Consider the following 13,370-nt stretch of genomic DNA (forward strand, 5'->3'; position numbering starts at 1 on the left):
TTATATTTACTATTTATTAAATACTGGCCTTTTCATTTTATTTTTAAACATCTTTGCTTCCAACAAGGCTGCAAGCAACCACTAATTAGAGTTGGAAGTTATTGAAAGAGAAAAGATGAAGATTGTAGAGCAAGATAACCATTGACAGACAACTTAAAGGATTGCAAATTATATATATATTTTTCTAATTTACTTCCCCAAGGCCGAAAAGGCCACTACAGATGAGGAGGCTACTTGTGGTTATAACCCTCTCTCAACTCTATAACTTCGAAACACGAGCCTTGATGAACAAGGCTGCTGCACAGAGAAACAAGTTGATGTAAATCAGGAAAGCAAGATGAAGGAAGTGAATTGGAGAATGAATTTTAGTAGATGGCACAAGACACATTAGCTCTTTAGACTAGTGCCCATTATAGTATTTGTAGAAAAGAGAAAGCAACATTATGACAATGTGATTATAGTTGGAGGTTAGCTGCAAGAGCAGGTCCAACTATGTTTAAAATTCTTTTTTGCACCTTACACTTTTTTGTCTAAAAGAGAAAGGGCATCATTAGAAGATCCGCTCCAGATATGGCAACAGTAATCCATACAAGGCTATTTTGAGATTTATAGAGATAGAGATTAGAATCCGAAGTAAGAAAGTGTTGAGCTCAATAAAGAGATGCAACCTTAGCAGATGCTATTTTGCAACTGATTTGACATATGGTTTCCAAGAAAGATCGGAAGTAAGAGTTAATCTCAGAAAGAAAATTGTAGATGACTCGTTGAGTACATTACCATTCATAAATATAGGAAGATCTAAATTATTACGATAACGATTGGCTGAAACGAATTGAGTTTTATCTGAATTAAAGTTTACCAGCCACTGTGAGCCCCATGCTTTAGCAGAAGTGAGATTTCAAGCTCAAATGCCCTCTCCAAACAATTAGAGAGTGTTGGCTTCATATCATGACAAGAATAAATGGTAGTATCATCAGCAAACAATGCCACCTTATAGTAAGCGACCGGGGCTATGGCCGGGGCCAGGTTTGATAACACATAGCCGCGACCAAGGATGAGTTTATGATCAGTGCTGCATTAATATTGATAGATCCTATAAAAATGTTATTTTTAATTAAAATTTATGATATGAGTTATAATTAAAAACAATACTTTTATAGGATCTATCAATATTCATCAACCCGACTGGGGCTGCATTAAAATTGATAGATCCTATAAAATATTGCTTTTAAATAAAATTCATATCATAAATTTTAATTAAAAATAACATTTTTATAGGATCTATCAATATTAATGCAGCCCTGATCATAAACCTGGCCGTGGTTATGGCTATGTGTTATCAAACCTAGCTCCAGCTCTGGCCCCGGTCGCTTACTACCACCTTAGATGTGAGAATATCTGGAAGATCATAATGTAAATTAAAAACAGTATGGGGCCAAGGATATAACCTTGAGGAACCCCTGAAGTTACTGAATATAAAGAAGAGTGCTGTCTATCAAGGACATTTCTTATACTACGATTGGAAATGAAGGATTCAATCATCTTAAAGATGTTACTAATGGGGCCATAGGTAGACGAATTAGATCACTCTCCAGAATTTTTGAAAATAGGGATAACAGATGCCGCTTTCCAGAAGGCTGAAAAATAAGACTCTGATAAACACTTGCTGAATAGTTTTGAAAATAAAGGCGACAGCTCCGGAGAACACTTCTGCAAGACAATAACAGTTATGTTGTAGAAGGGCCACAAGCTGTAGAAGAGTCTAAGCAGGAAATCACTTTAGATACAGAAGCTGGAGTGATACGAATGTCAAGCAATGGATCAACCTGTTTGATGGCTGTATCTATAAAGATAGAATATATAAAAAATTATGATCCAAAGTTTGCAACTTTGCTATATGTGTAATTATAAATTCAGAGAGATTTATATTTTTTTACGGTTTTATGTGTATATTACTGAGACAATTTTCCTTCAATAAATATAAAAAACCCCAACTTACAATTTTATTATGCAGAATTAAATAATGAAATAAACAACCGTTACAGAGAGAAAAAATGAATCACAAAGTTAAGAATCTTCTTTAATTAAATTAAACGCATAGGAAAACAGTTATAAAGTATATGCTTTTGTGAGTTGATCTTTTGATATTTTGGCATATGAAATGTAAGCATAGGAAATTTAAGTAGGTTATTAATCATTTTTATTTTTTCATTGTCTTCAACATCGCGATCTCCAATTGCTAACACAACAAGCTGAGGAGTTAAGTACCAAGAGTGTTGTTTTATACTCTTTGTTAAAGACTATCCCAACAGGTCATCGTATTGCTCTTGTATTTTAAGACTTGCTCTGAAAGCATCAAGGTCATTCTTGGGTGTTTTTGAAGACTGAGTGCTTTTTAAAAACCATGGTGCTTAGCAGAATAGCAGTAAAAAAAACTTCCCTTGTAAGGGAAGTTTTTTTCCAATGTAAGGAGGTAAAGTCCATCTGCCATAAAGCGTGCCTCATGACAAGCGCCAGGTTGATGGAATTTAAAATTAGTTACATTTCCGCCAAGATAAAAAACAACAAGCTGGTTAATGTTTCTATAATCACCTATTGCAAAAGTATTTTTAAGCAGAGCTTTTGAACAGAAGGTAAGAGCATCTGTTGTAAGAGTGTACAACATTGAATCAACTTGTAGGTTATCCCAACTCATTTTTACAATTTTATTTAGAGTGTTCACTTCTGTACAAACTTTATTCCACTTTTTTTTTAACTTTAAATATAATGCCTTTTGTCTTTCCTGTGAGTACTTGCATGAAGTGAGACATATGCAGTTCGTATATTTGATGCCTGCATAACAACCATATTAAAAGGAGGTTAAGTTTTATGCTCAGCATTTGAATTGCTCCAGCATATTTCCCTGTGTTACTTAGTATCGCAGCAGCAAGCAAACAGTTGATTAACACACTCGTAATATTCTAATAATTTTATTAGTTCAATATCCTGGCATGCTCCAGTACCATTTTTTAATTGGACAATCCCAAGCAATATATTGTTGCAATCTGGAGTGTCTGGAGAGCTAACACTCACAGCCAATCTGTCATAAACAACAAATGTTTGAAACTCTTCTGAAATTTCTTTAACTAGTTTAGTGTCAAAATGTAGAACTAGTCTTTTACCTTTTAGTAAATCAATTATTTGCTTTCTTAGGTCTCCTATTGACTGAATTATCTGAAACCGTTTTCTGTGAACAGAAGATCTAGAGATGTTTATTTCTTTAAAATTAACATTAGATTTGGAAATAATGGCATGCATAATTGCGGTCTGAGGTTGTATTCCAATATTATATCTTGCTGCCACAATTGATGTTGCTTCAATAAGTTCATCAGGAGTAAGCTCTATGATTATTTTAGTCATTTTCTTTAATCTAAAAGTGTTTAAAAAATAAATTTTTATTTAAATTTGTTGTTGAGTTAATATGCCTCTATTAATGATAAAGTAGTTCTGGAAATAAAATAAATACTTGATTATAAATAAAAATTATTTTAAATAACATATTAGTTCACAAATACCTTTTTTTTTTCTTAATTAGTTTTTCATCAAATTTATCACCTGTTGAAGAGTCAAATTTGCAGTTGGCTGTTTCAAATCCATCTAAATTTTCACTGCATATTGATATATTACTATCTTGGCTTCCTTAAACTCTATGAATCTCTTTTTAATTTTGTTTTTCTATAGTTAAAAATCTGAGTCTCCTCTTTTCAGTTCTAGCTCTGTAAACTGTATCATATTTTTCCTCAATAAACATTTTCCTTTCATTCATTTGATTTTTAAAGAATTCTAGATCATTTTCAACTACTTCTAGATCATTATTAGCTGCTCTTATTTTCTGCTCAAAATCCATTTTTGAAATATTATAAAGATTCCATAATTCGAACCTAAATTCTTCTACTAGAATGTTATGTTTTGTTTTATCTTTAAACTCAAGTGATTTTTAGTATTTTAGTGTATTTTTTAATAAACATCTTTAATTTTTCCCTAAGTAAATAATAAGAAAAATTATTTTATCAATAACAATTACAGTTAAGCTAACAAAAAACAAGTACAAACTGAAAAATTATTATTTATTTTAAAGGTTACTAGTAACCTTACTTGAGCTTCTTTCTGAATATAATATCCAAAACCTGCTTTGATCTATTCAGAAATAACTTCGGCAACAACACAATTGATCCCAAAATGATAAACACAAACTCCTTTTAAACACACAAGTTCAAATCCAAGACGTTTTTGTGGACATGCAATGTGAAACTTTAACGGCCTGAATCTGTAGCTTTTTTCAGAGTTTAAAAATAGGTAATATCTCGACATATTTCCCACAGAAGGCAGTTGGTTTGTTGGCAAATTGTTTATAGGGTAATTAAGAAGGTAAACAGTTCTTCTTGGACAAATAGAGCAGTTGTATTTTCTCTCTACACCTTGCTTTATTTTTGTTTTTGAACATTGCATGTTAAAAACAAATAAAAATTCATATTGAGAACACTTCTGCACTAGTTAAAATCATCTAACAAGTAAATCTATTAGAAAAGTTTATAAAGATACTTAAGCTTATCTAATAAATCTTTCTGTATGATTTTAACAACAATGCTTTTTTCATAACAATTTTTACCAAAGCGAAAGTAACAAAAATACGAAAAAAATTGTTGTATCCAAATTTTCAAAATATGCATCTTGCAATTGTCAACTAGAAGAACTGTTACATATGGCTATTTTCTTTTTCTACAGACCAAATCCTAAACATTTGAAGGTTTAGTCTTTTTTTTTAGGGACACGCTAATACATATATGCTTGTGTTTTGTCTGAACATCTGGTGCAGTGTTCATTCACATGTTACTTTCTATATGTTTCTGTTCTGTCTGAACCTCTTGGGCGGTGTTAGCTCACCCGTGAGTTGCTATATTTTTTTCTTTTTTAACATTTTGACTTTCAACAAGGCTGCAAATAATTGAGTTGCACTACTAGATTTCGAAGTTACTGGAAGAGAAAAGTTGAAGAAATGATGAAGAGAAAAGATGAAGTTTATAAAGCAAGATAACGATTAACAGACAAATTGAAAGATTGCAAATTATATGAATCAGGAAAACAAGATGAAGGGAGTAAATTCCAAAAAACTGATGAGGAAAAAAACTAGACAAATAATGTTCGGAGCACTTAGGAACAGTCACAGTAAAAGGATCAGACTTAAATGAATGATGACACAAGAATGTAGTAGATAGCACATAAGATGTTAACTCTTTAGAGCAGTACCTATTATAGTATTTGTAGAAAAAAGAAGCAACATTACGATAATGTGACAATGGTTAAAGGTCTGCTGCATAAGCAGGTCTAACTATGTTTACAATACGTTTTTGTATCTTATACGTTATGTACGTTTATGTTTTGTATGAATCTCTGGCACAGTATTAGCTTACCCATAAGTTACTATATGTATATTTGTGTTCCATTTAAACCTCTGCTAGCTCAGTTACTAAATAGTGTCTACAACTATATAACAAATGTTCACCTTTTCCAGTATTCTTTTAGATAAAATGTTTTTCTTAATGCATATCCAAAAACATATCCTGCTCAATATTTTTGGTTACTGCTTACAAATTAACTTATTTTAAATACTACAACAGGTAAAATTATGTTAAGGATTATCACCATCACTCTGCTACTGGTAACATGTAATCCAGTTCAACCTGCCATATGTCCTAAAAAAAAGAGCTAGAGATGGTGTCTTAATAAAAATACTCATCTTGTACAGATATTACCTGCATCCAGCAACTTTTTTATAAAAGGTCTTTTAGGTAAAGCCTTTAGGGATAAGCAGAATAATTCTGTTGACCAGCCTTGCACCCTTTCTTCGTCTATATAGCTGGCTAATAGTTAAGCTGAAGTACATTGTTTCCTGCCTAGGGCAAGGAATACTGGATCTTCTTGACTTTACTCACAAGTTTAAATTGCTCCTTGGTTGTGACCATGCATCATTTCCTGTTATCTTCTAATGAGGGTACAGCTCTAAAACTAAGCTTAATGGTTCTGAATCTGGCTGGTAGTAAGGTTTCCTAAACTCTGTTGTAGCTCGCAGAAGTTGGTTTCATCAACAACTGTAAAACATCATAGCACTAACAGTGCCATGTTGTGTCTTAATCTATCTTTTACAAACATTCTTGATTAAGAAATAATGTTTTATGAATTGAATCTACCTTTTGCAAAGTTCACAAGACTTATTTTCTCTGCATGAGACTATTTTGAGTTTGGCTGTTTCATCTTCAGATCTTAGTGTTGACAGTTATCCTTTGATTTGTTAAAATTCCAATAATCACATGCCTAGGCATATACTTACACATCAATTCACTTAGCGCCTCCTCACATTTAGCACCTCCTCACTCAATCAGCTGTCTCTGTTTTTTAATAATCTCCTTCTTATCAAGACTGCACTCTTTTAGATTTTTGACCTTGTTCTTTCTTTTTACTTTCTTTTTAATATTTACCTCTCAGCCAATTGAGACATAAATATTGAATAGGGTAAAGAATGATTACCTATTTACCTCTCAGCCAATGATTGAGACATAAATATTGAATGGGGTAAAGAATGATTACCTATTTACCTCTCAGCCAATGACTGAGACATAAATATTGAATGGGGTAAAGAATGATTTGAAATACTGAATGGCTCGGCTCTATCACCACTGACCCTGCCTGCACTAAAACTCATTACTTCTGTATTTCTTAATCTCTTACTCAGATAGTTAACTTTGTGACTTGCATAATATTACTTGTAAGATTGTTGTTATTGGTGTCGTAATGTTCATTTAGTTGTAATTATTTTTTTAACTTTTTTGTAAGAACAACTCTTTTGAGAACTTGAGCTCTAACACCACTGACCCTGCTGGCTCTAAACTCATAACTTATGTATTTCTCAATATCTTAGATAACTTTGGATGATTTGAACCATGCAATGATTTCTCTAAATCTTTATCTTGTACTTTAGACTTATATCATATCGGAACTATCATTCCACTACTTACTACAACCAAAAAGCTAACTGGAATTCTTTTTGTGATTTTCTTTGCGACGGTCCTTGGGGCTAATGCCTTTCATCTCTTTGCTACTTAATCTTCTCGATCCAGACAGTAATTTATTCTTGTTGGTTTTAAGTCAAGCCTCATTCTCCATGGTTTTCACTTTCTTGTACAGCTGTTATATCTAAAAGTATTCATCTTTTTCAAAAGAACAACTCTCTTTTTAATATTGCAAAAAATGGATGTAAAAAGAAATTAAAATATATAAAAATGTATTTTCTTTCTGAGTGCCTAATCTCATCTACTCTGCTCAATATATTGTGTCTTATTTTACAAACATTTTTTATTTTAGACAAAATCTCAAAGAGTCATTGGTTTTTTTCTTATGCTTTTGCTGGGAATTTTTTGTTTTTTAATGGTAAGCCTTTTGTAATTTTATTTAAATAATAATCTATCTAGATAACTTTGTTTGCAGTTCCTTTTTTGAAGACCTGATGATAATATGTCTCATGTAAGTTCAATAATAATAGTAAAAAAAAAATCTTATTTCTAAAAAATGTAAACAAAAGTAACAACTTATTACTTATCTGCCTATTTTATTTGATTTTATTTCATGAATTTCATTTTTGTTTCATACTAAAGTCATTTTATATCTTATTTTGTTATAACTTTGAAATTTTTTTAAGTACAATTTATTTATTTTTTTTTCAATTAAGGCTGGATTTTTGACACCAGTTTTAATCCTGAAAATGAGAAAATTTGTTTTGTTATACACTATGGGAAGTTTTTTTACAATTTCTAGGTAAACTTTCTTATATAAATTGAATTTGTATTAACCTATATTATTTTTAAGTTTTTTTTTTCATACTCCTTTAGCTTTTCTTTGCTTTGGGGACCTGTGAATCACTTCAAACATATTGTTTCCTATTCAAGACTTCCATTTACTTTGGCATATTTTGGCTCAATGATGGCAACGCTATACTCTGCACTTATTGTAAGATAGTTGGATGCTCATTTAAATTTTAATTTATAAATCTTTAAATAAAAGGACTAGACCAAGTTGTCCAGTCCAGGCAAAGAAATAAACTGAGAAGGGAGATGAATTAAGTAAAAGATATGTTGAACAGGTGTTTATAACAAACAAAGGGAGATGAATTAAGTAAAAGATATGTTGAACAGGTGTTTATAACAAACAGAATATACAATAAAAGTAATAATAGTCAATAAAGTTGTAACAGCCAAAACAACCAAAACTCAAAGCTTGTGCAACACTAATACTTGAAAAAATAGCTGGATAGAAGAAGCCGTACTTAAAACATGTAATACAATATGATATTAATAGTAAACTGTAAAAAATATTAATAGTAAACTGTAAAAAATATTAATAGTAAACTGTAAAAAATATTAATAGTAAACTGTAAAAAATATTAATAGTAAACTGTAAAAAATATTAATAGTAAACTGTAAAAAATATTAATAGTAAACTGTAAAAAATATTAATAGTAAACTGTAAAAAATATTAATAGTAAACTGTAAAAAATATTAATAGTAAACTGTAAAAAATATTAATAGTAAACTGTAAAAAATATTAATAGTAAACTGTAAAAAATATTAATAGTAAACTGTAAAAAATATTAATAGTAAACTGTAAAAAATATTAATAGTAAACTGTAATAAATATTAATAGTAAAATGTAAAAAATATTAATATTAAACTGTAAAAAATATTAATTGTATACTGTAAAAAATATTACTAGTAAACTGTTAAAAATATTAATAGTAAAATGTAAAAAATATTAATAGTAATCTGTAAAAAATTTTAATTGTAAACTGTAAAAAATATTAATAGTAAACTTTAAAATATATTAATATTAAACTGTAAAAAATATTAATAGTAAACTTTAAAAAATATTAATAGTAAACTGTAAAAAATATTAATAGTAAACTGTAAAAAATATTAATAGTAAACTGTAAAAAATATTAATAGTAAACTGTAAAAAATATTAATAGTAAACTGTAAAAAATATTAATAGTAAACTGTAAAAAATATTAATAGTAAACTGTAAAAAATATTAATAGTAAACTGTAAAAAATATTAATAGTAAACTGTAAAAAATATAAATAGTAAACTGTAAAAAATATTAATAGTAAACTGTAAAAAATATTAATAGTAAACTGTAAAAAATATTAATAGTAAACTGTAAAAAATATTAATAGTAAACTGTAAAAAATATTAATAGTAAACTGTAAAAAATATTAATAGTAAACTGTAAAAAATATTAATAGTAAACTGTAAAAAATATTAATAGTAAAAAAACTGTAAAAAAACGCTAATACAACAGTAAGTAGTACAAATCTAAAAAATTTTTTTTTTTTTTGATGCAATGAACAAAATGGTGAATATGCATGTTACACAACATACAATAAATACAAGTGAAAACTAAGAACTAGTAAAATAATCAATGAAATTGCTTCTAGATAAGCAAAGATATTTTTTTTAATAAGCAAACATAGGCTTTCTTTAATAGATGAATTAAGCATATAACATAGTATAACTAAAAATAATAAATGAACAGTGTATCAATTGATATGGTGTTCAAACATTTTAACTAAAAAAGTAAACAAAGAAGTAATAAAAAGTAAATCAAATAGAAAAAGCAATTACTAAATCATCCATAAAGTTCATCTGAACTTATTGGATGAATTGTAATTTTGAAGTTATTTTTTATCTATTTATTGAAATAACTGAAATATAATAAAATAATAAAATTTTAAAACAATAAATGAAATTTATTTGTTGAACTGATAAATATATTATCATTAAGATAGAAAAGTTTAATTTGTTAAGTTCAAAATAACGTCTGTGCAATTTTCCATTGGCCTAACTATTGCAGCTATAATTATGCCTTAATCCAACTCTTTGTATTAAGTTTTTTGAGTAGCATTAGAGCTGATTCGTGTTCAACATTGATTTTGGATTATAGTTCGTCTTTCTTATTAGCATTGCTATTTATTTATAGCAATTGCCAGCTTTTGTATGTCCAATCTAAAACTAATTAAGCATCATGTGATAAAGTTAAATCAGACATTTTTGTATGAGTGAGACCAACTGAGCGAGTTGCATAATGTAAAATAACTTTTATCACTAATCACAAAATTTGAATATTCATAATAAAGTGGTTTTCCTGATTTACAACATCAGATATCCAGTGTGGTAATGATGTAGTGGTAGAGTACTTGCCTCATTAGTGAGAGGTTCAGAGTTCGATCCCCACCATGTCCCTGGTAGTACCGCCCTCAACTTGTTTCTCCACGCAGCAGCCTTGTTCGTTAAAGTTTGTGTTGTGGAGTTGAGAGAGGGTTGTAACCTCAACCCTCTCTCAATTTTCACATAAAACAGCCTCCCTAACTGCAATGGCCTTCATGGCCTTAGGGAGGTGAATTGAAATAAAAAATATATATGCCTATAAATATTTGACCTCTCCCCAAAAAATTTCGATTTTGTACAAACACTTAAATTTTCATTGATAAAATTAATTTTACTCCTAAATGTGATAATGTCCTAAGTATTAAAAAAAAAATTTTTTGTGTGTAGTGAGTAGTAATTAGATTTTTTTGTGTGACAATTTTTATATGACATTGTTGTGTAAAAGGAAAAACTTGTTAATTAATGAAAAAGAACAATTGAGTAATTTTAATTTTAATAGCTTTTATGTCAAAATTTCATAATTGGAAAATAAATATTTTGATTTATATAGTTAATGATTACTAATTGCATATTTTTGGCTGATGGACAAAAAAAGCTGATGCTGATACTGATTAATTAACTAATTATAAGAGTAATTAATATTTATAATATTGATTATTCTTATAGTCAGTTACCCATTATAAAAATAATCAATACTATAAATATCATGACCTGACCTATGATAGTTATAACTAAATATTATAATTATTATTAAAAATATTATAATTTAATTCCACATCTCTTGTATGGTTCAGACTTTGTCACCTCACCTAAAGACAAAGTTGAATTGTTTGTTAAAAACTTTTCATCAATGTCATCTCTTGATTCCACTAGTTGCGTTCTACCTGATATTGCCAACAAACAGGTTGATCCATTGCTTGACATTCGTATCACTCCAGCTTCTGTATCTAAAGTGATTTCCTGCCTAGACTCTTCTACAGCTTGTGGCCCGGACAAGATACTTGTTATTGTCTTGCAGAAGTGTTCTCCGGAGCTCTCGTCTATACTCTCAAAACTATTCAACAAGTGCTTATCAGAGTCTTGTTTTCCAGCCTGCTGGAAAGCGGCATCTGTTATCCCTATCTTCAAAAAATTCTGGAGAGTGATCTGATTCGTCTAACTACCGTCCCATTAGTCTTCTTCCTATCATAAGCAAGGTTTTTGAATCTTTAATTAACAAACACTTAATTTCTTATCTTGAATCTAATAACTTTCTGACCATCAATATGGATTTCGATTTTTCTTGTTCTACAGCTGATTTGCTAACAGTAATAACTGATAGGTTTTATCGTGCATTAGATAAAGGTGGAGAGGTTATAGCCATCACTCTTGACATTTCTAAAGCTTTTGATAAAGTATGGCATGCTGGTCTTCTCCATAAGCTTTCTTCTTATGGTGTACTTGGCAACATCTTTAAGATTATTGTATCCTTCCTTTCCAATCGTAGTATAAAAGTTGTCTTTGATGAACAGCACTCTTCTTCTTATTCTGTAACTCAAACTTCTTATTCTGTTACTCAGCTCTTCTTCTTATTCTGTAACTCTTCTTATTCTGTAACTTCTTCTTATTCTGTAACTCAGCACTCTTCTTATTCTGTAACTTTAGGGGTTCCTCAAGGTTTTATCCTTGGCCCTATACTCTTTTTAATTTACATTAACGATCTTCCAGATCTCACATCTCACCTGTTGCTGGTAACATGTAATCAGGTATAACCTGGCAGATACCTCACTGCCTTGTAACTCTGATTTAAAATATAGCATGCCCTGGGGTTTTTGTTTGAGTTTAGGCTAGAAATTGTGTCTTGATAAAAGATTTTTGTTTTGGGCAGATGTTAACATCCAGCTATTGTCTTGTAAAAAATTTTCTTCTTACCTCTAAAGTTTTTACCTAGGATAAAAATTTTACTAGGGGTAAACAGAAAACTTCTATAGGCCAGCCTTACAGTCCTTTTTCATCGATAGGCTGCCATAGATTTAAACCTGAGTCACATTGTTTCCTACCTTGGATGATGAATAGGGTGTATCACATTTCAGTCAATTAAATTTTTAAATTTTTGATTAGCAAACTATTTGACTAGCGCTTGGATTCCTATTTATTTGGGTAAGGGGAATTCAATTTTGATAATACTTTTGTAAAATATTAGTGCTTGGCTACCGGGAAATGGGTTTTAAATTACAGTTTTAATAAAAATTAATCTTTTTAAATTAAAGTTTAATTTTTAAAAAGTTTTAGACAATTATTAATACAAATTAAAGTTTTATAAAGAAACCACAAGTAATATAACAGATAAAATTATCATGGACCTCCCAGGATTTCTATGCCAAGACTCACTGTTGCCCCCTTGTCCATATATTGTATTATAATTATCAAGATATATTACAATTGCTGTTTATATAAACATAAAAAAAGCTTTTTTTTTAAACATATTATGCAAGTTTGCAATGAAAACTAGTTCAGTAATGGCTTTTTTTTTCTAGTCAAGTTTTCATTGTTTGTGAAACTTTAAAAGGTCTTACATCAGTAGAGCCATGTTCACTTCCAGCCCTGACTGCCAATATTATGTTGATGACAAATGACCTTTGTTCTGAGTTACCAGAACAGAAAAGTGCAACAATTATATTCGTACTTAATTAAGTATGAATATAATTGTTGCACTTTTCTTTTCTGTTTCTGTTTTTTAAGATTAAGTACATTAATTAATGTAGTTAATCTTAAAAAACAACAGAAAATAAACCTGTGTCACCCAAGTTGCCTTAAGATCTCTGCATTCTCACGTTTAAGATCATGCTTGCTTAAATATAGAAGTAAGTTTCTCATGTCACAAGTAAGACATTGACTGGGACAATCTACCTCATTTAATAGCTTCTACTTCAGGATCAAGGTTTCCTTTTAATATTGCATTCAAATACTCCCACACAACTAAACTGTCAGTGCTCATTTGCTTAACAAAATCCTTACTGATATTAACTAAAGGCTTCAAAGCATGAATTGGCATAAACTTAGTAGTTCTTTCAAGATTATCAACTTTAGAAAACAGTTTACCTACTGCTCCACACCATCCTTTTTTTTGAAGAAGTT

The 13,370-nt window shown here is 29.7% G+C and overlaps 1 protein-coding gene across 1 annotated transcript in view; it reads left to right on the top strand.

The window, feature by feature from the left end:
- Positions 1-13,370, top strand: part of LOC136081574 (uncharacterized) — a 30,508-nt gene that overhangs the window by 10,949 nt on the left and 6,189 nt on the right. Inside the window, exons 2-4 of the mRNA XM_065798911.1 lie at positions 7,399-7,464; positions 7,763-7,848; positions 7,923-8,040. Of these exons, the coding sequence (XP_065654983.1) occupies positions 7,399-7,464; positions 7,763-7,848; positions 7,923-8,040 (270 nt within the window). The remainder of the gene's footprint in view (positions 1-7,398; positions 7,465-7,762; positions 7,849-7,922; positions 8,041-13,370) is intronic.

The sequence above is a fragment of the Hydra vulgaris genome, chromosome 06 (assembly GCF_038396675.1).
Source record: "Hydra vulgaris chromosome 06, alternate assembly HydraT2T_AEP".
Classification (NCBI taxonomy): Eukaryota; Metazoa; Cnidaria; class Hydrozoa; order Anthoathecata; family Hydridae; genus Hydra; species Hydra vulgaris.